Here is a 23,503-nt window from a genome sequence, read left to right as displayed (position 1 = left end):
CCATTACTATTCCTTTTGGGAAAGGGGAAGGTAAATCACTTATTAAGAGTAAAGAAATGGAAAAAATGGCAAAAGAGGTAGAATGAAGATAAGAAATGAAGAGGATTAAATAAGGTCCAACAATCAGTATTAAATCATTAATGAGAGAAACAGAAGGGAAGAAGTAATGATGATCAGATTAAGAGTGGGCTATACCTATTTAAATGACAATTTATATTTAATAGGGAGGAAAAATAATGGTAAATGTGAAGGATGTGGAGAACATGTACTGATGAACTGTAAAACTTATGAACATGAAAGGGATAAATTGAGAAGAAAGGCTGGAAGGACAGGCCAAGAATGGAGTCTTAAAGGAATATTGGGAAATAAAGGAAATATAAAGGATATTCACAGATTAAGGAACACATTGTTTATTTATCTAAAGAATACATAATAATAATAATAATAATAATAAAACAAATTGAATTTGATGTAAAGTAATGTTGCTACATACTCATGTACAGTAGGTGGCGGTATGGCCATTGCTTGCGATCCGCCATCACAGAAAAGAAGAAGTAGAAAAATTAAGGAAAATAAAGACCCAAACCAGCAGTTCAGTAAATGAAAACCTCTGGAGCAGTGTCCAAAGCTTGAAAAAAATTAATTGATTGTTAAAAAGAAGGTTTTTTTTTTCTTTTCATGGTAGAAGTGAAAGCTGCAGAAAAATATCTTGAAGTGAGATTTAAACTGGGAAAGGAGAGAAAGCATGATGTTGGGGAAACCAATTGGATCATCAGAAACTGGCAGAGTGACGATAACTTAAAAGACAGATAAAAAATTATGAGGACGAATTTGGTTAAGTATTTATTATGTTGGGTTAAGTTAAACAGTTTGGGATGTATTTATTTATTTGAGTATTGTTTTCTGTTTCCTTGTTTAACTCCTTATCAGCTGGTGGCGGTAATGCACTTTGAACTAGTTTGCCAAAACTCACAAGAAGAAGAAGAAGAAGAAGGAAATCAGCAGGGTATTATCTTGTCAAGTCTGGTCTTTGAGCAGCTAGCAGTTCCCCGCAGCCTGGTGTCCCTCTCTCTCTTCCCATCCCTGTCAGGTCGCCTTCAGTTAGTCTAGCAGGCTAAGTAGGGAGAGAGGAGAGGAGGGCAGTTCCCTTTCGCTTCTGCTCAGTCTGCCTCTCAGCACGCCGTTAACACACATTCCACACTATGGCTGCCACGGACGTGGACGTATTTTCGGTAAGTAAATGACAGAGCGCTTTTTTTTTTTTGTTGAACTCCCGGAGTGTGTCAAAGTGCGGCATTTATCAGAAACACCTGGTCGGTGAATGTGTGAGCAGGCGGGTAAGCTAAAGCCTAACCCCGCTCATGGAGTCTGTGGATCAGGCGTGATGGTGGAAGTGATTTCTGTGACGGTGACTCAGTGCGGCTGCTATTGCTAACTTAAGCATAGTTACCTCTCCGGTTTATTTGGTCGGACATGTAAATATTCTGATGCTAACATCAAAGAGTCTCCTCTGGAGAGAAGGAAACCATGAGAGATGTTAGAAGAACTACTACCAATAAAATAAACGCTGCAAAGTGAATGATTTGACAAGCAAATTGGAAAGTGATACTTAAAAATATGAATGCATTTAGGTTGAAAATAATTGGGTTTATTAACCCTTTATAGGGCTCTCGTGAAAGAGTGCACTTTACAGTTCACCAGATCATACAGTCAGATTGATTCAAAGTTTTCTATCTATGGAAAACCAGCTAATTGCATCGACTCATTGACTCGAATGCAATGCCTCACACTAAGCATGCTTGTAGCGACAGTGGAGAGGAAAAACTCCCTTTTAACAGGAAGAAACCTCAAGCAGAACCAGGCTCAGTGTGAGCGGCCATCTGCCAAGGCCGACTGGGGTTCAAGGAGACAGAAGCAGAGACACAAAAAGCAGCTGTAAAAGGCGGCCCATCCAGGAAACACACAGCCAGGCAGACAAGCTCCGAGCCAGCTCCCATGTCAGAGGATAAAGAGAGCGCATCCAGCCAATCACGGTCAGAGAGACAGGACCACATTGGAAAACAGGCCGATCTCCAACATCTATAAACAAGGGTGTTGATGAAAGCAGCACAGCTGATATTTCTCTCCAGGATGGAGTCACAGCCAAACAGGAACAGACCAGATGAAGCTACCATGAGAAAAAGCAGAGAGAGCATAACGTTAAATATTGAACTAACAGATTCTGTAGATTGGGAGAGTAGAGGCAGAATGATGTAGTGGGGGTCCCTATGTCCTCCAGAAGTCTAAACCTATAGCAGCATAACTATAGAGATAGCTCAGGAAGTAAGTCTGTTTTGGTTAAAAATAAGTGCATTGTTTTTCTTGAGTTGAGCAGTAAATTTAATGTAAATTGAACATTTAAAATAAGGAAAAAAATGCAGTCTCCTCAAATTAAGAGTAAATTAAGTCTTATTTTTAGACATTTTCACTAATTTTTAGATCATTCTTCTAGTGTGTTATTGGAATCCAGGATAAGACCTTATTAACTCTAACATTCAAAAAATATGGAGATTTGAATGTCAAGGGAATAAGAAACGCCAACTTGCCCGGATATATTAAAGGGGAACGTAATTTTTTTACATTGGGCCCTTGATTTTACGTTATTACATCATGTTCTACTCACTTAATGAGTTTTATGTCGTTTGGAGCTGTTCTGAAGATATTCCGTTAGGTTATATCCAAGTAACGTCTTCCTATGGGCAACGAGTTGAAGGCACAAAATAAACTGTTCATAATTTAGTCTTTAAGGTCCGCCAGCATTCATGACATGTAGGCGAATCACTGTCCCCCATACATCCACGGTTATATTTTTTATATTTATATATTTTAAAAACAAAGCTGCATGTGTATGATGTCATCTGTGTGCGCCAGCTACCGTTCATTCATCCTGTCGGCTGAACTGCTGCTAGTTTTTCTCACATGCCTGGAAGATGTTTAGTGCTACTACCACAGATGATCTCGCTCTCGAAATGGAATTGAACGATTTAGGTTAGCTAGCCGAATGAATATAAGGGGTAGAGCGTAGCCGCCTGTGCCCTGGCTGCCTGTCACAACTCCAGTCCGGCGCGCGCGGATGACGTCATACACGCGCCGCTTTGTTTAAAAAAAAATATAAATATAAAAAATATAACCGGTGATGTCTGGGGGACAGTGATTCGCCTACATGTTATGAATGCTGGCTTGTTAACTTTTTTTTCCAACTTAATCAACAGTGGGTAATCATTTATATATCATTTAAGGCAGGCATCCCCAAAGTCGGTCCTCGGGGCCGCTGTCCTGCAGGATTTAGAGGTTTCCCTGCTTTAGCACAGCTGATTATGATGATTGTAGTTGAGCAAAGGCCTGTTAATCAGCTTGTAATTAAAATCAGCTGTGCTGGAGACAGGAAACCTCTAAAACCTGCAGGACAGTGGGCCTCGAGGACCGACATTGGGGATGCCTGATTTAAGGGCTCATCTAATTGGTCAAATGCCAAAATAAGATGTACAGCCATGTAGCAGTATCTTTGGCTGGATATATAGATCTTTTGCTTCTAGATGTCACTGAGTGACAGGGGGGATTCCATTAGTGAGGGGCGTGCAAGTGATCAAAAACCGTAACTTGCCCTATAAAGGGTTAAACAGACATTCTGGGGTAATTTATATTTATAATTTAACGATGGGATATTTAAGGTACTTGAATCCCAACTCGACGAAAAATGATAAAAAGAAGCTGATTTTCTTATCGTTGCAGTATATGATCATAACAGTTCCTTCATTCAGCCTAAATGTCATGATTAACTTACAAAGATGGGATATTTATCTGCTTAAAAAAAAGGTTTCTTGGTGAAATGCTAAAATAAGGCTGTAAATTGCTTTTATTTCTTGATAAGGCTGGAAAAGTGTGTGTTTATCTATCAGATCTCCTGATTTAAGGCTGTATATATTTGCTTGGAAATATGAATACTGTATAACATTTCGATATTTAGGCAGAATTTGGCTTTGGTGAAGGAAAACTTGGGCATCGAGTCTTTGAGATGTCTGTCAAAGGAGCAAAGGGATTAGATTTGGAAATATAGTAATACACCCTCAGAAAGGTGGTTTTTAAATTATTTCTCCGCCCAGCAAAAAGTTTCATCACTAAGAAAGTTTGCTATTAGCTTCATACTGATTGGTGGTAACCTAGTAACAGTTCCAACAATCATGTTCATAGCCAGGCTTTATTCTATGTTTAACTCAAGGCTCATGTATCAAAAGGCAAATTATAACTACTTGTTATTGAAAAGGTGGTTATAATTGTGTTAAATAATATCTCTATATATATATATTTAGAAAATAATTGCTATGATTGTTATTTTTAATGGAGTTTGATGAAAATAATTTATTGACTTTAAGTAAAGATAATTTATTTTAGTGTATTCTACATTTAAATTTTACAAAAACAATGCAGCATTTGTTGGAAGCAGACTGATAGGTTTTTCTAAGTATTTTTTTTACTTATACCATAAGCTAAATATATTTTGCTTTTGGGTAGAGGAATAAAAAGTCAGTGATGATGTTCATAAGTCTTAGACAGGATTTCTAGGTGCTGCCAAGAGCTGGAGGAGGTCTGGTTTAGGCATCAGTGGATTTTTTCTCTGCTTTTTAACGGGTGACTCCATCCAGCTGGGAAGGTTCACAGCTCCAAGTCTGAGTCCAGGATTGGCTGTACCTCTCCAGGTTAGAGGATAGTGAAACAGTCCCAGAGTCTCAGGGTCCTTTTCACAAGAGATTGGAAAATGGAGCTGGAGATCAACATGATAGAATCAGTGCAGCTCTAATGTGGACAGTTCTGTTATGGTGAAGAAAGAGCTGAAACAAAATGCAAGGCTGACTTTATCAGGCTACAATCCTGCCTTCACCTGTGGTCATGACAGCTGGATCACGACTGAAAGACCGAGATCCAAGATATAAGCGGCTGAAATGAGCGTTCCTTCGGAAATGGGCAGAGCTGCTGCTCCTCCACATCGAGGGGAGTCAGTCAGGTGGCTGCTGCCTTGCTTTGTGAGAGTTAATACCGTAATTTTCAGACTATAAGCCGCGACTTTTTCCCCATTTTTCGACTATTTTTCAACCTTGCGGCTTATATAACAATGCGGCTTATCTATGGACTTTTACAGCTAACGGCCACTAGGGTAATACGGTACCTAAATCTATGGATTTTACCATCCGCCATGTTGACGTCACATTTGCTTCAACACACAAGTAGCCGCTCACGGGGGAATGCGGACGTCCTCCGGAAGCAGACGCCGAGAAAGACGGACATTGCGAACGCGAGACAGTTTTTGTGACACCCTCATTATGGAAAACAAACATTGAAATGCATATGATGCAGCTTTTAAGTTAAAGGCAGTCAATTTGGCAGTTACGAAGGAAATAGAACCGCTGTACGTAACCTTGGAATCAACGAGTCAATGGTGAGACGTTGGAGACGCCAGCAGGAAGAATTGTCTCAATTCAATTGTGTTGAAATGTTAAAAAATAGGAGCTTCCCCAAACAGTTGTCTCTTTCCCGACAATCCTCTCTGTGCATGAACCATATGGTAATTAAACATAAAAACCTGCTGCTTATAGTCCGGTGCGGCTTGTATATGTACAAATCATGCAATTTAGCTTCTGCGGCTTATATTCAGGTGTGGCTAATAGTCCGTAAATTTAATACCGTAATACCGTAAATTTACGGTATTATACTTTTTTTTTTTTTCATATAAACTTTTTAAAGAGTTAGCAGTGAAGCTGATTTTTAACAGTTGCTTACTTCTGATTTGGGCGTATAGTGCGTCTAACACTGGCTTACAGTAGATCTGAGAAAATCTCAGTTCTTCTTCCGTGGCATAAAACGGAAAAAAATACAAAGTAAAAGGCATTGTGTGTTTTTTAAGGCGCACTTATTATATCAGTCGTAAAACCTTTAGTGCGTAAATATTATAGTTTGAATAGCATGATGCTAAAGCCAACAGGTTTTCTCTGTGGAGGATAGCAGAAGTAGGGTGGAGCTGGTTTGGTTTTATCCTCATTTTGATATGGTGTAACTACTCAGGTGTGACCCAATGGAAACGACAGCCGGGTGGGACAGCACAGTTTATGGAAAATCTGAGTAATGCCCTCTAATAATAGTATGAGAGAGAGAATACATCACAGTGGAGTGGCCGGTGCAAACGATGAGGATTTAAAGAGTGCGGATTAACTTTTCTGGCAGATGCTTGAAAAGGTTCCTGAACTGGACAGTAAGCAGCACTGAGATAAAGAGATTAAGAACACAATCCTGCTGCTTAGCGGTGCGACACGCCTTCGAAGAAGGAAGGAGTGGGTCCAAAAACATAAGAAGAACACAGCGATTCTGCTCAATTCAAACTTTTTAATGTAAAATTGAGTCCTGCTCTGGTTCCAGAAGATCTTGCAGAGCTGTGATTTTCAAAATGTTCCTATAGGAATACAAAACGAGAGGATTGATTAGCCAGAAATGCTGAGAATGCAGGGGAACAGGCCAGAGTTTGCAGCTCCCTGACTGACTTCCTGTCTGACTTTGTGAACTAAGTGAGACCACATTGAGCAAACTGTCATGCCCCCCTGCCTCTCTGTGTAAAGCCAGGGCTGTTAATTATGTGCAGCAATTGATAGAGACATGTGGTCTGTCAGACTGTTGGTCCACATCGATCCCATCTGATGGAAATGGGAGCTTTGGGAGGAATTTCTGTGCAGGAAACACTGGAAGGGGTCGATGAGGCCTGACTGATCAGTTATTTTCATCGTTTTCACTCAGCTAAAGGCATCAGATTGTGTACCATGAAAGAGCGATCTCTATTTTTAAATGCTTACATAACAAAACGCCCCGTAACGTATCCAGCATGTACAGTGCTTCACTGACCCTGAAGAATATGGCCTTTCCCTTGAGTACTGCATGCTTAGACTGAAATTAGCTGCACAGAGGGCTTAAAGCAAAGTGACAAGCAACCAAGAAGTGGTCACATGTGCTCTAGCTGGAGGTTTATTGCATAAACTCAGTAACAATATAACATTTGTCTTTTTACAACATATATTGTGATGTTGTAGAAATGCATGTAGAAAATAAAAACCAGACCTGTCTTTAGGTAAATATTTAATTCCCAGTAACTGTGACGGTGATCTCAGGAGTGTTGTTGTCCACTGCCCATGCATCATTGATGCCTTTATTAAGTTATTTTGTTCTCTAAGTGGCCTATATATATATATATATATATATATATATATATATATATATATATATATATATATATATATATATATATATATATATATATATATATATATATATATATTTAATAGTCTTCAGTTCAATTGTTCCTCTGATCAACGGTACCCTATAAATAACTGTTAAAGCTGTTTCTGACTTTCCGCTCGTGTATTTGTACACAACCTCTGCAGGCCCCACAGTTTGTTTGTAATGATTAGATGTAGTGATGCTCTAAACCTTTGAAACAATGCCTGTCATATAAGGGAAAACTTTAGAGGAAGCTGTAACTTAGGATATGAAAGTTGGTTTATCTCTTGTACTTGACCCATAGTTTCTTTTTTATTAGTTTTTTTTAAGCCTCCATTTTTTAACGCTGCTTTTTCTGTGCTTTGGGTCACTGATTAGACCTAGGTCAGGTGTGGGCATGAATTTCCATCTGAATGACTTATCTAGCAGAATTTAATTACGGGGGACATAAACTAGCAGACATTACATCATGGCAGTTTTTCTGCTTTCCATCTGATAAATGATACATGAGTGGCAGAATTTTTAGGTCATGGAGATTTTGCTGAGTCTTTGGATGATGTTTGTCTGAAATTATAGAGAAATCATAGTGCAGCAAAAAAAATTTAATGCGTCTTTTCTCATTTTTCATGAGTAATTGCATCCGATTTGTAAGTAGATTAAGTGTAACAAAGGATGGACTCTTGCAGCCCTTGATACCCACACCTTGGAGTTAAGATGCTAAAGTTCAAAGTGTGACGCAAACGTTGTGGTTATGGAGAAAAGGTTTCTGTCCCTCCTTTCATTTTCCTTCTTTACTTCAGTTTTTCCTGCATTCTTTCCTTTCTTTACTCTCACCCTGCCTTCGGCCTTTCCGTCTTTCTGCCCTACGGTTTGAAACCTTTAATTTTTTTCTCTCTCCGTCCATGTTGGGGGGCTTCACAGTTTCTTATTTCAGTCTTTTATGTTTATTACAATAAAATGAAAAGTAAAACTGGGAACTCTAACAGCAAAGTCTGGAAAAGGTGTTAGGATGAAGGCGTAGGAACCCTTAGTCCAAACATTGACCTGATATGTGTGATTTCCTTGGATCACCATCAGGAATGTTTCTGTATTCTCCAAAAGCAAAGTTCATCTACCTCATAAAAATACTTCCCCTCTGTCTCCTCACATTGGTCTAGTTTAGCTTTTTCCTCTCCTGAATGATCATTGAGGAGTCGCTGCAGCTTCAATAGATGTTATGCGTAATAATTACCATAAAGAAACTAGTTTTAATCCCTTGTTATTTTCTAACTCCTGACTGCATGTGTAACGTTGAAATCTCAACTGTCAACATTTTTTTGCTGTTACAACATCCCTGCTGGCCAGAGTGGGTGTAGGAGAGTGTTAGCATACCAGTCAGATCTCTATGAGTGGTTGGTGCGAGCTGCTTTGAGGAAACATCTTGACCAATAAAAAGTTTTTTTCTTCTTTAATTCGTAATAAAAACCTCCTCATCTAGCTGGCTGAAACGACCTAGCAGCCATCAGACAGGAAAAACCTGTCAGCAGCCATTAAGTCTTTGACTTGTGAGTGCTGGTTTGTTGTTGAGATTATCATGTGGTCCTTTTCTCACAAATCCAAGTGGATTTTAACATGCAATACTGCATTCAGAATTCCTCCAGACATTCTTAACTTCTCAACAACTAGACATGACTCAATCTCAACACAGGCATAGGCTGTGTTTGCATTTGACTTTCAGTTTGGCCTATAACAACTGAAGGCACAAGTTGTATTAAATTAAGCAGGAAAACATGTCAGTTTGATGCCAAATTGTGCAAAGAAGGAGATGCTCATAAATAAGAGCAGCAGTGAAGTGGATCCGGCTGTCAGATTGTTTAAAAACATGACAGAGACGAGGCAGGTGTGTGGGTTTGCTTGGCAGCTGGAAGACAAGTTAATCATTCTTGTAATGTCTGATACATTTCTGTTCGTCGCAAAGACTGAATCAGTGTAGGGGAAAAAACACAAAACTTTGCATAAATACACAAACAGCCAACTTGATTTTTGTGCAAAGGTATTTACTAGATTGTCTGATGAACACAGGTGTTCCATTAAAGCATGCTGCCGTGACAACATGGGCATGAAAGCAGAGCACTTAGAAACTGAAGTAAAATGTTGAAGCATTTTAGGATTTGGTCCCATTATACAGTCATGTTGGTACTTCGTTTTCATTGTTTATAGTTGTCATGACTGAACAATATTTGTCCTTTTTTATTGTTAATGAAAAGCCATGTTTGGCTGTCAAAGATTTGTATTTTAAATGATTAATTTTTTTAGATTTTGAGGTTGAAATCACTAATATCAGAATTTGCCGATCACAGCATGAAATCCATAAATTCTTCAATACTGCTCTCTCATGTACATTGACATTGTATCATTAGGTATGGAAATATAGGAGACGATGAAGTTTAATGAATCATCCACTCTTTCAGTGAAGGAGGCAGTGGAGACGAGCATTTAAAAAAAAAGGAAGATGGAGAAAATAATAGAAAAAAATAAAATAAAGGTAGAGGTGGAGAATTCTCTTAAAAGGTGGGTTTAAAAAGCTGTTTTATTTTAGCCCTAAAGGACTGTATCATCATCATAGCTCCAATGCAGACACTGATGACCAGTCCCCTTCTCTCCCCACTCTGTCCATTGATCCCCCACTGTCATTTTTCCACCTCCAGACGTTAGCATCTAGAGGCTAACCTCAGCTAGCCATAGCCTCTCCCTGGCTGGCTTCTCCAAAACACGGCTGTCCTACTCCCGGCCAGCAGTGGCCTCTCCCCCGCCATCAGTGAACAGTTTCCCCAGCGGATTTAGCCAATCTTCCTCTGTGCCTCTTCAGGTAGCCTAGCTAGCCTTGGTGAACTGTAGCCTCTCCCCACCTTGGTGCTGTTTTCCCCGTGCTCCTCCAATCTACTGCTCTGGTTCCTTGGTTCCAGATGGGGGCACGGCTGGCCACCGTTTATGGTGCTCTCTCTCCTGGTGTTCTCGCACTGATTCATCGCTGCTTCTGTCTGGGCTCAGAATGCCGTCTCCCCTTACCTCTTTTGTCCAGGTGATTTGTTCACCTGTTGAGTTGCACCCTGACCAAAAGAAACATGAACCAATGCAGGAGAAAGATGCGTGTTTGCTCAGAAAAAAACGTAACAACGCAACAACCGGCGCTCAAAATCTACGGTCTCCATTAAGGGTGTGCAAAATAATCGTCAAATCGATGCATCGTGATTCTAATTTTTGTGATCTACTAAATCGATTCTTGAAGGCAAGAATCGATTATTAAAAAAAAAAATGAACAAATAAAATACATTAATGGTTGGCGCACATCAATCAAACCAAGTGGAATACAACTTCCAGTCCAGCAGATGTCGCTGCGGATGTGTTGACGCCTGCTGCTTTGTGTCATAAGCATGTCCGGACTGATTATCCTCATTTTGTTATTTTAAGTTTGATGAATCCTAAGATCTTTTTGTCAGTGTGTCCACGCCAGTAATAGTAATATTTCTGTCCAGTATTTGTTTTCATGGCAACACCTCCAAAAGTAATTTCAATAAATACAGCTATGTATAAATTCAGTTGCTTTCAGTTATGTATCAATTGAAGACACTATCCAGATCACACCCAGCCAGTCAGCCACTGGTAAGGGCTGTATCTTTTTCTTACAGTGTTCAGTGAAAATATCCCAATGCATCGCAATATTTCAAGTATCGTGATGCATCGTGATAGAATCGCATCGTGGCATGTGAATCGTGATTCGAATCGAATCGTGACTTCTTTGCCAATACCCACCCCTAGTCTCCATAATGACGGTCGCTGATCGTGACCAATCACACGAAAATCCGTCAGTTTACCGAGCGCGCCTGGTTGAGCGGTTAAAGTCTAGTATTAATAGTGATTAATTGGATATCTATATTGGTGTGATATCAGCTAAGATTAATCAATTACTAAGATAGTCAATAACTGAAGCCCTAATTATCATTATTCTATTAAAAAAAAAAGATTTTTCTATTTTATAACCCACCCAATTATGCACTTATTAGTTTTATTTTATTTTCTTTTTCTTTTTTATCATTGTGTCTTTTGTAATAGAGATAACTCTTTTGAGATCCTCATTAATCTGCAGCTCACCTCTTGGTTTCATAAGTGGAAAATAAGAAAATCCATTTCTAAACTTTGTCATTTATAAGCCTGCTAGGCTGTAATAAAATTATACTTGCCCATATTGTTTGCGCCTCATTTGACTTTAAAGCGCCTTAGGGTTTCTCTTTGCACCCTTTCCCTTTCTGTCTGGTGATACAGTGGAGACAACCATAAGATATTAATTCCTTTCATATTTCACGCTGTCGATGGAGCACGGGTTTGTGGAAGCTGATTCTTCATGGTTGCTCACAGTGGTCTGATTGTAACTGATGGGTAAACGCACGTCTGATGGTGTGGTATATATTTATTTGTTTTATTAATTGTGTCCTCTCTGCATGCTGAGCTTACAGGTTATTATTTTTTTTACTTTGTTGTGTACATGTGGTGGGATTAGTCTGGCTCCCACTTTCCCATCTGGAAAGAAATTTGGAATAAGATGTAAAAAATACTTGATTAAAACAATGGAAAATTGCTGGATTTTGTTTGCAGGAAACCTTTAAATGTTTTGTTTCTGCTGATGTAAAAAAAAAGTGAAAGATTGAGAAGGTTGTAATTTAGTCCAGTGTTGAATGACATGGTGAAAACCCAGCTGGAGGCTCGATGTCCACGTCTGCAGTTCTGCTCGGTCTAAAAGATAACACTTGGTTTGGTCTGTAGGGTCAGTTTCCGTTTGCATCATTCAGTCATAGAACCCATCTGCCTCTGATGTGTTTCTACTATATAGATGACACAGACTAGATCAATCTGGTTTGGTGTAGGAGGTTAATCCTATATCATTATCTGACTCAGAATCCTTGTTGTTCTTTTGAATTATACAGTTTTACCATTTAGGTTTTAGTGAAGAACAGAAGCAAAGTTTAAAGGGTCTGTTTTCTTCTTAAAGCTGTTTACCTTCCCTTACAGCAGTATTTATACTCTTTGAGCTCTACATATCGTCATATTAAAACCACAATCTGTATTTTTTTTCTATATATTTTTATTCAAATGTGGTAGCACAATATGAAGTAGTATAATATTATTATATGGAAGGAAAAAGTTGAATAGTTTTTAAGCGTTTTTGCTCATAAAAATCGAAGAAAGTGTGACGTGAACACAGCGCACACATAGACACATACACAGATGGATAGAAATAAACTGGGGCTCATTATAGCCACTTTGCCCTTACAACTGCAAGCCTCTTGTTGTATGGTCAATATTTGCACATCTATAAACTGAAATCTTTGTATATTATTATTTTTCTTTTTCCCCCCAGTATTAGATTGTCATTGCACTGTCACAACTACAGCGCAATGAAATTCAACCTCTGCATTCAACCCATCCTCTTGTGGAGCAGTGGGCTACCATTTGTAGCGCCCGGGGCGGGGTGGTCTTTTTGGATCCAAGGTGGCAGTCTGTGGGAGCGGGTTCTTGCGAACTCTCAACCTCAGGATTCAAAGCTCTATGCCCTAGGCCACCATTCCCCCATTTTCCAAATTCTTTCCAAATTCTTTGCAAAATGGCTCAAATTCCATAAGAAATAGGCAGGGCTGCAAATATTTGATCAATTATTCTGATTAAGTATTACTAAGAAAAATGGATGGATTCTATTTTAAATACTTAAGCTTGTTTTTTTTTTTACTTAAATAAGTTAGTGGCGAAGGTTATTGATAGAATTAACTTAAACTTTATTGTTTTTTATCAATCAGCTACCAACCAAGTGTGCATTTTGTTAAAAACATTCCCTTGAATGTCTCGCTGTATAAAAAAGGTGTTTCAAAAACATGACGCGTTTCTTTTTTTTCTTTTTTTTTTACAATGTTCCGAATTTATAAAAAAGCATATCCTTTAGCAATTTATTCTGTAAGTTCTATTAAATACTAATTAAAATAAAGGAGAAAATAAAGAAGAAATCCCTATAAGTCCCTATGAAATGAGATGTAAATTTCTAATTATAGACAAGATTATTCGCTCTGCCATACTGTTAGACTTTACACTTCATTTCAATAAATCAGACGGTAAAGTTAAGCAACTTAAAAATCTGTGGTGGGAGTGACACTTTGTTCTTCTTAATGAGTGCTTCATGGATTTCTCTCAGAGAATGTTAAAACTTGGCTCCATGAAAAGCATGAACTCATGAAAGCCCTCGCATTTAACTCTGCTCACTGGTATATCGTTTTCTATCTATCTGAAAGTGGATTTGAAAAGATGATTGTACAAAATGCTTTAGCATTTAGTTATCCAAATCCTCCTTCCTCCTACATGAAGGTGAACGTCTGTCCAAGTCTAAGTGTTTTTTAGCCTTTAATTTTTCTCCCATTCTTTTGCAGAATGGGCAGGTTTTAAAGCAGAAAAGCAGTAGTTGTCCTGTGAGCAGATTCTTCCTACCTGAGCACTGAATCTTTACATGCCATCCACCATTTTCTGTGTCTGTTTTCTTAATTTTTAGAAAATTGGAGGAGCATTTGAATATTTTTAAAGGGTTTATTAGAAGCCTGTTCTCTCAAATTCCCAAACCTTTCAGTTTCTGAGCCACAAAATGTTACCAGAGTCAACTCATCCCCCAAACTATTGGTTGACTTTGCAATAGGGCTAAAACAATTATTGTGATTAATTGTGATCAATCAATTATTGTAATAGTCAAGTAATATAGTGCACTAATCTCTCTTTTTTTATAGAGACTATAAAACATGCATTTAGCTGACAGAACAACCCACCTTGAGCAGCAGTTATACCCAAAATTGTAAAATAATAACACGTAGTTTGCATTTAAGATAAAAATCTTTTTCGTCTTGTCAATGTGCTCTATCAGAACTCCTCAAGTGGAAAAGTTTTAGTTTCACTTGGTTTAATTTAGCAAAAGGTTCTCTTTAAGGAACTGATTGATTGACTTTGTTGATCTCACAGTGTAGAAATATACTCGTTACATCAGCTTAACTAGTCAAAAAGATGAAGAAGGTGCCAAAAAGGAAGAAAAAGGTACCAAATGGTAAATTGCACATTATACATTGCACAAGTTATTGTTGTTGTAGTGTTGCATTGTGGAGTCTGATGGCAGAAGCGATGAATGACCTGTGCTAGTGCTCCTTTTTACTAACAGGGTGTAAACGTCTTTTACTAAAGGAGCTGCTCAGCTCCTCTACAATCCTTTTGCTATCTGGTTATTAATCGACGAATCAGAAAAAAAATCGACTGCCTTAGTTTGCAAAAACTTTACAAAATAAACTAGCCTTGGGTGAAATTACACTACTAAAAACATCAACAACCTAAGTTATTGGTTTTATCCATTTTAACTGATGCTTGTGCATCTGAGCATTTTACCATAAAGATTTATGAATATTTTTTTTTTTTGGTGGAGCTTAAGATATCATCCCAGTTGATCAAGGATCCATTAGCCCAACTTTGGGATTTAATACTGTAAAAAACCTCCAAGACTCTAACCGAACAGCTGGATTCACACAGAGGCTGACTCTACTGGCTCGCTATGGGTGACCACAGTACAGGCCCATGCATAACATGAACAGATCAAAAACGATGTCTACACAAAAGCTAAGAGTTCTGTTGACCAAAGAAGGAAGTTTTTAGTTTCATTTGTGCTGTATTTTTTTAAAAGCAATATTAAGAAATATGCTGATGGACGCCTCCTGCAGCCATTCAAAGAGATAATTTCCTGGATAAAATGAAGTCTTATGTAAGTTCCTCCTTTTAAACCATCCCTCATGAAGCTTCTGAGTAATTGCATGGGTTTCTCTCCAGGCATAATAGTAGAGCCAGCCCCCCCCACCCCCCACAAGAATCTTAGTATCTCTGCAATGTTCAGTCAGCAAGCTAAATACCACAGGAAAACCTAAAGGCTGTGAAACAAGCTCTGAGTTTACAGTGAACAACAAACAAGGACTTCTCCACATTCCTATCTTGTTTTTTTTGTGTGTGTGTGTTTGTGTGTGTCCGTGGCTTTAGTTAACGGCATTCAAGTTTTCCCGCTTAACAAATAACTGGAAAAAGCATTATAACTTAATACCTGTGAATAATTGATCAGATATATACTAAGGAAAACTGGTTAATTATAGAAATTTACCAGATATGTTTTGTTTATTTTAATGTAAGACAAGTGACCAAGTTATAAATGTGTTTAATAGGTGTTTTTATAAATGGGTTAAAATATCATTAATCCCTGCTTTAGTTCATACAAAATGTTTCTCTGATGTTCTTTAAATAATTCAGTTCAATTTCATTCTCATTTTCAACCTTTAATTTGCAGATGCTTTCGATCTCTCGCCTTAGTTTTATTATTAAGAGATCTCGTCTGTATGCAAAGCCAATCTCTCCCCCTTGCGTTAAGCTGAGCTCTTGTCTTTTGGCTGCTTGTTTCGGGTGACATCAGCCTTCAAGCATGCGGCCCTTCGTGGCTGAGCCAGACCAGATCGGGTGGCTCCATTCATCTCAAGGTGCTGTCTGCTCGCTCCCTGATTGCTCCAGTTCAAGCACACAATCAAAAATCGCTTACTGTAGCTTTTGTTTGCCAGGTTTATTTTGCTTTTACTGTGTCCTCTATGTTCTTGTAAACTCTTTAGAGAAAAATATATCAGTTGCAATCTGATTCTCTTGTTTTAAATGGCATTTGTACATGATTAGACAATGTTCATAGCTTTCATACATTTTCAACCCCTAAATAAATCTGTGGAGGTTTCAGAACATGCGTGCGTTCTTTGTTCTTGTCTCTTGTCCTTTCTGTGGAGGATTATTCTCACTCATCCCTCCTGAAGGCGCTGATGAACTAAGTCAGTGTGTATAGCTGATAGGCTTAACGTCTGCTTGCTGAGCAGAAGATCTTTGATGCTTAGTTGCACAAAAATGTGAATGTGACATCTTTGCCATGTTTTCCTCAAATGTACCAGATCTCTGATGTTTTGTCTATTTCCTTTCAGAATGAGGAGAAGCGTAACCTAAGCCTGGGCGGCCATGTTGGATTTGACAGCCTCCCTGACCAGCTGGTCAGTAAATCGGTCACGCAGGGTTTTTGCTTCAACATCCTGTGTGTTGGTGAGTAACAAAATGTGAAAGGAAAAAAAAATTCTTACATTGGCAAAAAATATTGGCCAAATGACGTATTAGTTTAACTCTAAAGGCACAGTTATGTTTGTACATAGATTTAGAGCAGGAAAAATGTCTGCAGCTTTTATATTCCATGTGGCTTTTCCCGTGTTATCAAATATTCTGGTTCACATCAGGATGACGGCAAGCTTTCAACACCACATAACATGTAGGAGTAGAAAATAGAGCTGTTATTAACATTTTCAAATCTACTCTATGTCGTACAAGAATTAACCGTAGTTTGTTTGCCGGTTTTTCAGGCTGATATCGATTTCTCTTCCTCCATTTATGTATGAAAAATCGCCATGACAACAAATGTTACAGAACGATTGAAGTATTTGAACAAAAAAAGAAACATTTATTATGAAATCAAATAAATCATTAACAATAGATCACAAAGGAATCACAATGGATGCACTGATCTCAATGCATGGCTGCTGAATGTGCTTAGAAATCTGCAAACGCTTGTACATTTCAGCCGATAGAATAGAATAGAAAATCCCTTTATTGTCCCACAAAGGGGAAATTGTGGCATTACAGCAGCAAAATATTATAGCAAAAGTGGTCACACAAATGTGGACCTTAAAAAGTGTATGAAAATAACAGAATAAGTAGGAGAGTTAAAAAATAAACATGCATGAATGCAACAACTTATTCAGGTTGTTGGGTACAAAGATGGTTATCGAGTCATACAGCTGCTTGGAGGAAGGATCTGCGTTAATGCTCCCTGGTGCATTAAGGGTGCAGCAGTCTGTCACTGAAGGAGACGATACCAGTACAAGAAAATAATGCCAATATTGTTTAAAGATAGTGGCTGGCCAGTAGGGCTGAGCGATATGGACCTTCAGTCTTATTGTTTTATTTTCTTGTACTATTGTGATAATGATAAACCTAACGATGAAAGCACTCTTCATTCATTCTTTGAAGTCGCTCTTAGGTTAGTGAACAGCTGTGAGTGCATGCCACAGCAATCATAGCCCACTATAAAAAAAAAACAAAAAAAACACATTAATATAGTCTTCTTCAAGATAACAGTTACATAAAAAAGTGGGATTTATATTTTTACATATGCTGTAATAACCACTTTCAATCATGTTCTTACAATTACAAGAAGAAAGATATTTACAATTAAATTCACAACTCGACCATTTTAAACATAAAAAAATAAAAAAAATTCTAAACTAATTCTAATGTATTGTACTTGTTGTGTTCTGCTTTATCCGGGACCGGGTCGCAGGGGCAAGAGTCACAGACACTCCCAGACCTGCTACCTCAGGAGTCCTATCGAGCCTGGCTGGGTTGATAGGACCCTATTTAGACTCCATGTTTCCAGCTAGTGCAAATTGAATTTCCCTTACCCAGGGCTCTACCCGATGTTCCCAGCAGACCCTCACTACTTGCTTGGTCCTGCTGAGTCTGTCCAGCTTTCTTCTTTTGCAGACATCCATTTCAACACCACGTGGTGATAGGTGCACAACTCCGCCCCTCTCTTCACCGATACATCATTGACCTCTGACCTAGGGTGTCCTGGTGCCACCGACATCCTCATACTTGAACGTGGTGTTTACTATAGACAATCCGGGAGTTGCATAAAGGTCCAATAATGAAATACCACTGAGCCTATAGAACACCCCCTCCCAGGGGCACTAAGAAGGCCTGGTACTCTGTGCTGCCCTTCGTCCCACAATCCAAAACAACAGTTTTGGATTTTGGAACCCCAGCCCAAATGCAAAGGGATGCAACCCTCTTGTCCACCGGGGTAAACTCCAACATAAGATGGCTAAGTTGTGGGAAGACATGCAGCCCAAATCCCTCTGCGTTTCTCCCCATGGGCCACTCCAGAGTAGAAGGGAGTCCAGCCTCCCTCAAGGAGCTGGGTTCCAAAGCCCAGGCTATGTGTGAGCTGGTAACTGGTACTGCTTCCCTTCCTGCACAAGCTCAGGCTCCTTTGGAGCCGAACACCAGGCTCCAGTCAACCACCACCCCCAGAGCCCGTTTGCCTTGGGAGACCCAACCAGGGGCTTTTTAATACCCCGACAACACCTCGACAAGAACTGATGTATAACTAAATTAGGTTTCTAAGTTTTTTTTTGACGTATTCAGGTTTATCAGATACCCCAAACTCACACTGGATGATTTAATTATTGTGATCTGTTGCCTAAATTTCATTCTCCTCCCTTTTTTTGGTTTATAGGAGAAACTGGCATTGGCAAATCAACACTGATGAAGACTCTCTTTAACACCATGTTTGAAAACGAAGAGGCGAGCCACTACCAAAACGGCGTGTATCTGCGACCGCGAACCTACGACCTGCAGGAGAGCAACGTCCACCTCAAGCTAACGATCGTCGACACCGTCGGTTTTGGTGACCAGATAAACAAGGAGGACAGGTAGGCTGTACCTGATGTAGATGTGTCAAAATCTTTTATTGTCTCTAAAACTCTCTGTAAAAAAACATCATGGTGCAAATGTTGGCGCGGATACCAAAGGGAGAAAAAGAGCATTTCACTCCTAAATTCCACACACATATTTCTTTTCTCTGTGGGATTTAAAGGGGAGGAGGTGGGGGGGAGGAAAAAAAAAGGAAGTAGTTTATTTTTTTGTAAACATTCAGCTGTGGAATGAAGCGTCCTAGCCTCGGTTCAGCCAGTAAGCTGTACTCTCACGCTCTTTGATAGCAGCTCTAGGCCTTAAGAACCAACATGCTGAAGGACAGACCCTGAAGCAGGCTGGAAATGAACACTGTAAGCTTCAAAAGGTCAAAGCATGCACATACCATAGAGAAGATTGAAGAGAGATGTGAAGATTGTGGACAGATGGTCATAAAGAGGAGATGAAAAGTTTTTTAACCCATGTCTCCCTGTGAGCAGTAAAATATCACTGATGTGGGACATCTTTTTGCTGAAAGGGATAGGAGATGGTTTATTCATCATCACTGCTTAATGCAATTTACAGATTCATTAAAGCATGACACTCATGTTTTTTTTTTAATACAAAAAGAAAAAAAAATTCACCACTTAAAATTCCAATGTTGCATAACTTCCATATTTTAAGGGAACTGTTGAATATTAAAGGTTTAATCTTTATACAGAATAGAATTTCAAAGGCTGATAGAAATAAACCAGGAAATACATTTTATTAATACAATCAAGAAACTAATAAGTTAAATCTTTTAGTAAAGCTATTTCATTACCGTATTTTCACGACCATAAGGCGCACCGTACTAAAAAGCGCAGTCTCAGTTATGTGTCCCATTTCTGTATTTAACACACACATAAGGCGCACCAGATTATAGGGCGCGGGTTTTATATACCGGTACATGTCCTCTACTACCTTAAAATACCTCTACTGCGTATTTAAAAATAGAGCGGGAGCAAAACTGAGTATGATTGTGCTTTATTCATGTATTTATTACAAAGTATTAATAAAGCCTGGGAGCTGACCGTGAGACAGACACATCGCAGATGACAGAGCGCTGTGATCACTCCTATATTAACTTAAAATCCTGAAACCTGCCGACGGAATATGTTCGCTTTTATTACCGGTATCCTGGTGCCTGCAGTTTAAATTATTTAGATGAAAAACACCTGCCAGCCAGGCTACCCGGCCTAGAGGCTGCTGATGAAGGGATTTCTACTGTTGGTGCACAGCTGGTATGTGGGGGTCTGAGCGCCTCCGACAGAAATAGATAATCTGGATGAACTGACTGCAATTATGAAGTTTTCAGGTGGACTTTCTCACTTACAAACATATTAAAACTACTTTATTCCCACTGATCACAGCAAATATAGCTGCAAGATTTAGATTATTTAGATGAAAAACACCTGCCAACCGCCGCGGTGAAACCAGAGGCGACGCGGCCCAGAGGCTGCTGTTGAATTAAGTTTTCAGGTAGAAAAATAGAGCGGGAGCAAAACTGAGTATGATTGTGCTTTATTCAAGTATTTATTACAAAGTATTAATCAAACCCATCGAAGTCATCATCATTCAGTTTCTGAATTAAACAGCTGCGCTAAATCAGACATGCCAATTTCCCCTTCTTCGCTGTCAGAGTCACTTTCCGTGCAGCGCAGCTCCTCAGAAATAATGCCAGCGTTTGCGAAAGCTTGAACAACAGTGCCAGCAGACACGTTAGCCCAAGCATCTACAATCCATCCGCAAACGGTGGCGTAACTTGCCCGGCGCTGCCTTCCACTTTTCGTCCCGGCGCTGCCTTCCACTTTTCGTCAAACCACCTGTTCTCCTCACATACACCTGCCTCAGCCACGCTTTCATCATCTCCTCATCCATCCAGCCTTTTTCATTTGCCTTAATATCATATGTCATCAGAGCGATGTGTCTGTCTCGCTGTCAGCTCCCAGATCAGCTTCTCTGATTGGTTGATGCGGCGCTTCCAGCAGCAAAACTTCAATTTTTCCATCTCGAGCAGCAGCAGCGCGTTGGCGGCGCGCTCCCGACGCGCTGGGCCTGCTGCTCAAAACGCGCCGCGGGACCTTTTGCTGTGCCTATACGCGCGTCAACCATTGACTTTGCATGTAAACTTGCTGCTTCTGCTGCACCTGCTGCTTCCGGTTCACACCGATGTCGAGCGGTTGAATAACAGCAGGCACAGCATTAATTTGTGTCCCCATGTTTTTCACATCAGCTGTGAGATGGGCATGCATGGAGTCACATATTAACAGCGATGGTGATGAGTGGAAAAAAAACACCTGGTCTCCATACATTCACCTCCCTCAGCCACTCTTTCATCATCTCCTCAATGAGGTGGTCTCAAAAGTCGCAGTTACAACACACATAGGGCGCACCGCACATTTTGAGGGAAAAAAAAGACGTTTATGTGCGCCTTATAGTCGTGAAAATACGGTGATTGTATTTAGGGCTACTCACTTTTTTTTTTTCTTCTATCAAGTAGTTCAGTCTTGGACTTCTATTATTCAGTTAGAATATAGTTATTTACTCCCATCCTTAATCTTATGTTTTTATACTATTTGTTTCCTGGATGCATCTTTTGACAGAAAATTATTACCTTTATAATACAAACTGCACAGAGCTTTGAAAATCTTAAGTGTTTTATTTTTTATATTTATGTATCTTTTATCATTTTGCATATATACTATACAAAACTACCGTATTTTCTAGACTATACAGTAAGCCGCTTATTTTTCCCCCCCTATGCTTGGAACCATGCGGCTTATAGGCAGGCGCAGCTTCTCTGTGGATTTTTCCTAACTGCAAGAGGGGGAAAAATAAGTGTCTAATTTTCATTTTTAACAAAAAAACATTCTAGTAGGCACAACGGAGGTCAAATGTCTCGAAATAACACATTTTGACATCTATTTGCCGCTTTAAAGATGTCAGACCAATGAGGAGACTGTGCTCAACTCCTGCAGAACAGAAATAAAGAGCTGATGAAGCCCCATCTTTCATTTGAAGCTCTTACTGCTTCGAGCCAGCAAGCTAATGGGAGCTAGCGTTCTTCTTCGTCCCTAATCAAGGGGCCATATGTATAGCTACTTTACAGGTATGGTTTGGAGACGGTTCAGTTGATATCACCAGCTTATAGCCCGGGGCAGATTATATATTTATATATGTACATTTCCATTTTTTTTATTTTTTATTTTTTCAAAAAAGCTAGTAGGCGCGGCTTATAGTGAGATGCGCTCCATTGTACGGAAAAAAAACGCTATTTATTTTTCATCTTTCTGTAGAAGTTGAAGTAAAACTTAGTGAAATTAGCTTGCAGATAAATGGTGCAGCTGCATTGCCAACATCTTTGTATGGAGCCAATCAGTTCTTTTGATCCATGTGTTCAAGAGTATATTTAGCCATCCTGAACTACTGAACTGATGGGTCCATTTTACATGTTTTAACAACTTATTTTTTTTTTTTATGTTGCATTTAGTCTGTTCTTTATTCTAATTTTATTTCTAGAGTTTTCGACAACAGGAATAGGTTTGATTTTTTTTTTAGCTGCAGGTTTCAACTTCTCATGAGAAAACATCATGAAACTGAATAGTTCATATTTTACATCCCAGAGAGAGATGGCAGGGTGATTTGTAGTGTTTCAGTGAGATGTTTGTAAATTCATTTTCATCAGAGTTGAGCTGTGCAACTCTAAGCTGGGATCTTGGCATAGGATCAGAAAATCCAGCAATGAAAGCATAATTCTCTTGGTTCGTTTATTCAGCTTAGGGCTGCAACTAACGATTATTTTAAAAATCGATGAATCGGACGATTATTTTTTCGATTAATCGATGAATCGGACAAAAAATATTTTTTATATTAACCTCTTTATTCCAAAATAAACATTTTAGACATAACACACAAGCACACAAGTACAGGTTGCTCATTAACTGTCCTGGTGCAATATGAAAAATAAATGTTTGTGTTAAAACTACGTAAACTTACATGAGAAATGTAGCTGTACATCCACAAAATATAGGGTACTTTGTTTCATAAAGCACAAAAAAAGACATTTTTGTTTTTAAAAGCCCCTAAGGGGTTCAAACAATAGGCCCCCCCATTTCAACAAATGAGTTTTTTTTAGACTAGAAGAGTTCTGCCTTTTAAGACAGGAAAGTATAGCAGTTAAAGTTGCTACTTGAGAAAATACTGAACCATAGAGATAAAAATAGCCCTGTGATTCAAATTATAAATTGTATTTGGAATAAAAATGAGAGAACTAGGGGTGCTAAAAAACACATCCTCCAAAGACAGATATTTACATGGGAATGTGGCAGATAATTAATTGACATATTACTGATCTTGCTGGATTTTATTCTGCTTTACTTCCATAAATTGCAGGATCATCTTTACTTTATCTTTGCCAGATTTAAACTTTAAAAGTCTTGCCCTCATAATTTGCAAGTTAATTTATTTATAAAGAAAATATAAACGCTGCTTAAGCTAATTCAAATGAAATTAAAAGTAAAATAAGTAGCCAACCTTATCACTGTCTGTAACCTACTAACACGGTAAGGAAAGCATCAGATGA

General features: G+C 38.9%; 1 protein-coding gene across 2 annotated transcripts in view; it reads left to right on the top strand.

The window, feature by feature from the left end:
* The first annotated feature begins 1,072 nt into the window (after window positions 1-1,072).
* sept8a (septin 8a) overlaps window positions 1,073-23,503 on the top strand; it is a 57,130-nt gene continuing 34,699 nt past the window's right edge. Inside the window, exons 1-3 of one of the 2 annotated variants that reach the window (XM_038292045.1) lie at window positions 1,073-1,232; window positions 16,344-16,458; window positions 18,704-18,899. In XM_038292045.1, coding sequence (XP_038147973.1) covers window positions 1,203-1,232; window positions 16,344-16,458; window positions 18,704-18,899 — 341 coding nt within the window. In that variant the 5' untranslated portion in view covers window positions 1,073-1,202. The remainder of the gene's footprint in view (window positions 1,233-16,343; window positions 16,459-18,703; window positions 18,900-23,503) is intronic. The other variant, XM_038292046.1, reaches the window with a different exon arrangement.

Source organism: Cyprinodon tularosa, unplaced genomic scaffold, assembly GCF_016077235.1.
Source record: "Cyprinodon tularosa strain WSP-4 unplaced genomic scaffold, ASM1607723v1 ctg307, whole genome shotgun sequence".
NCBI classification, from domain to species: Eukaryota; Metazoa; Chordata; class Actinopteri; order Cyprinodontiformes; family Cyprinodontidae; genus Cyprinodon; species Cyprinodon tularosa.
This window is presented reverse-complemented; position numbering and strand designations above follow the sequence as displayed.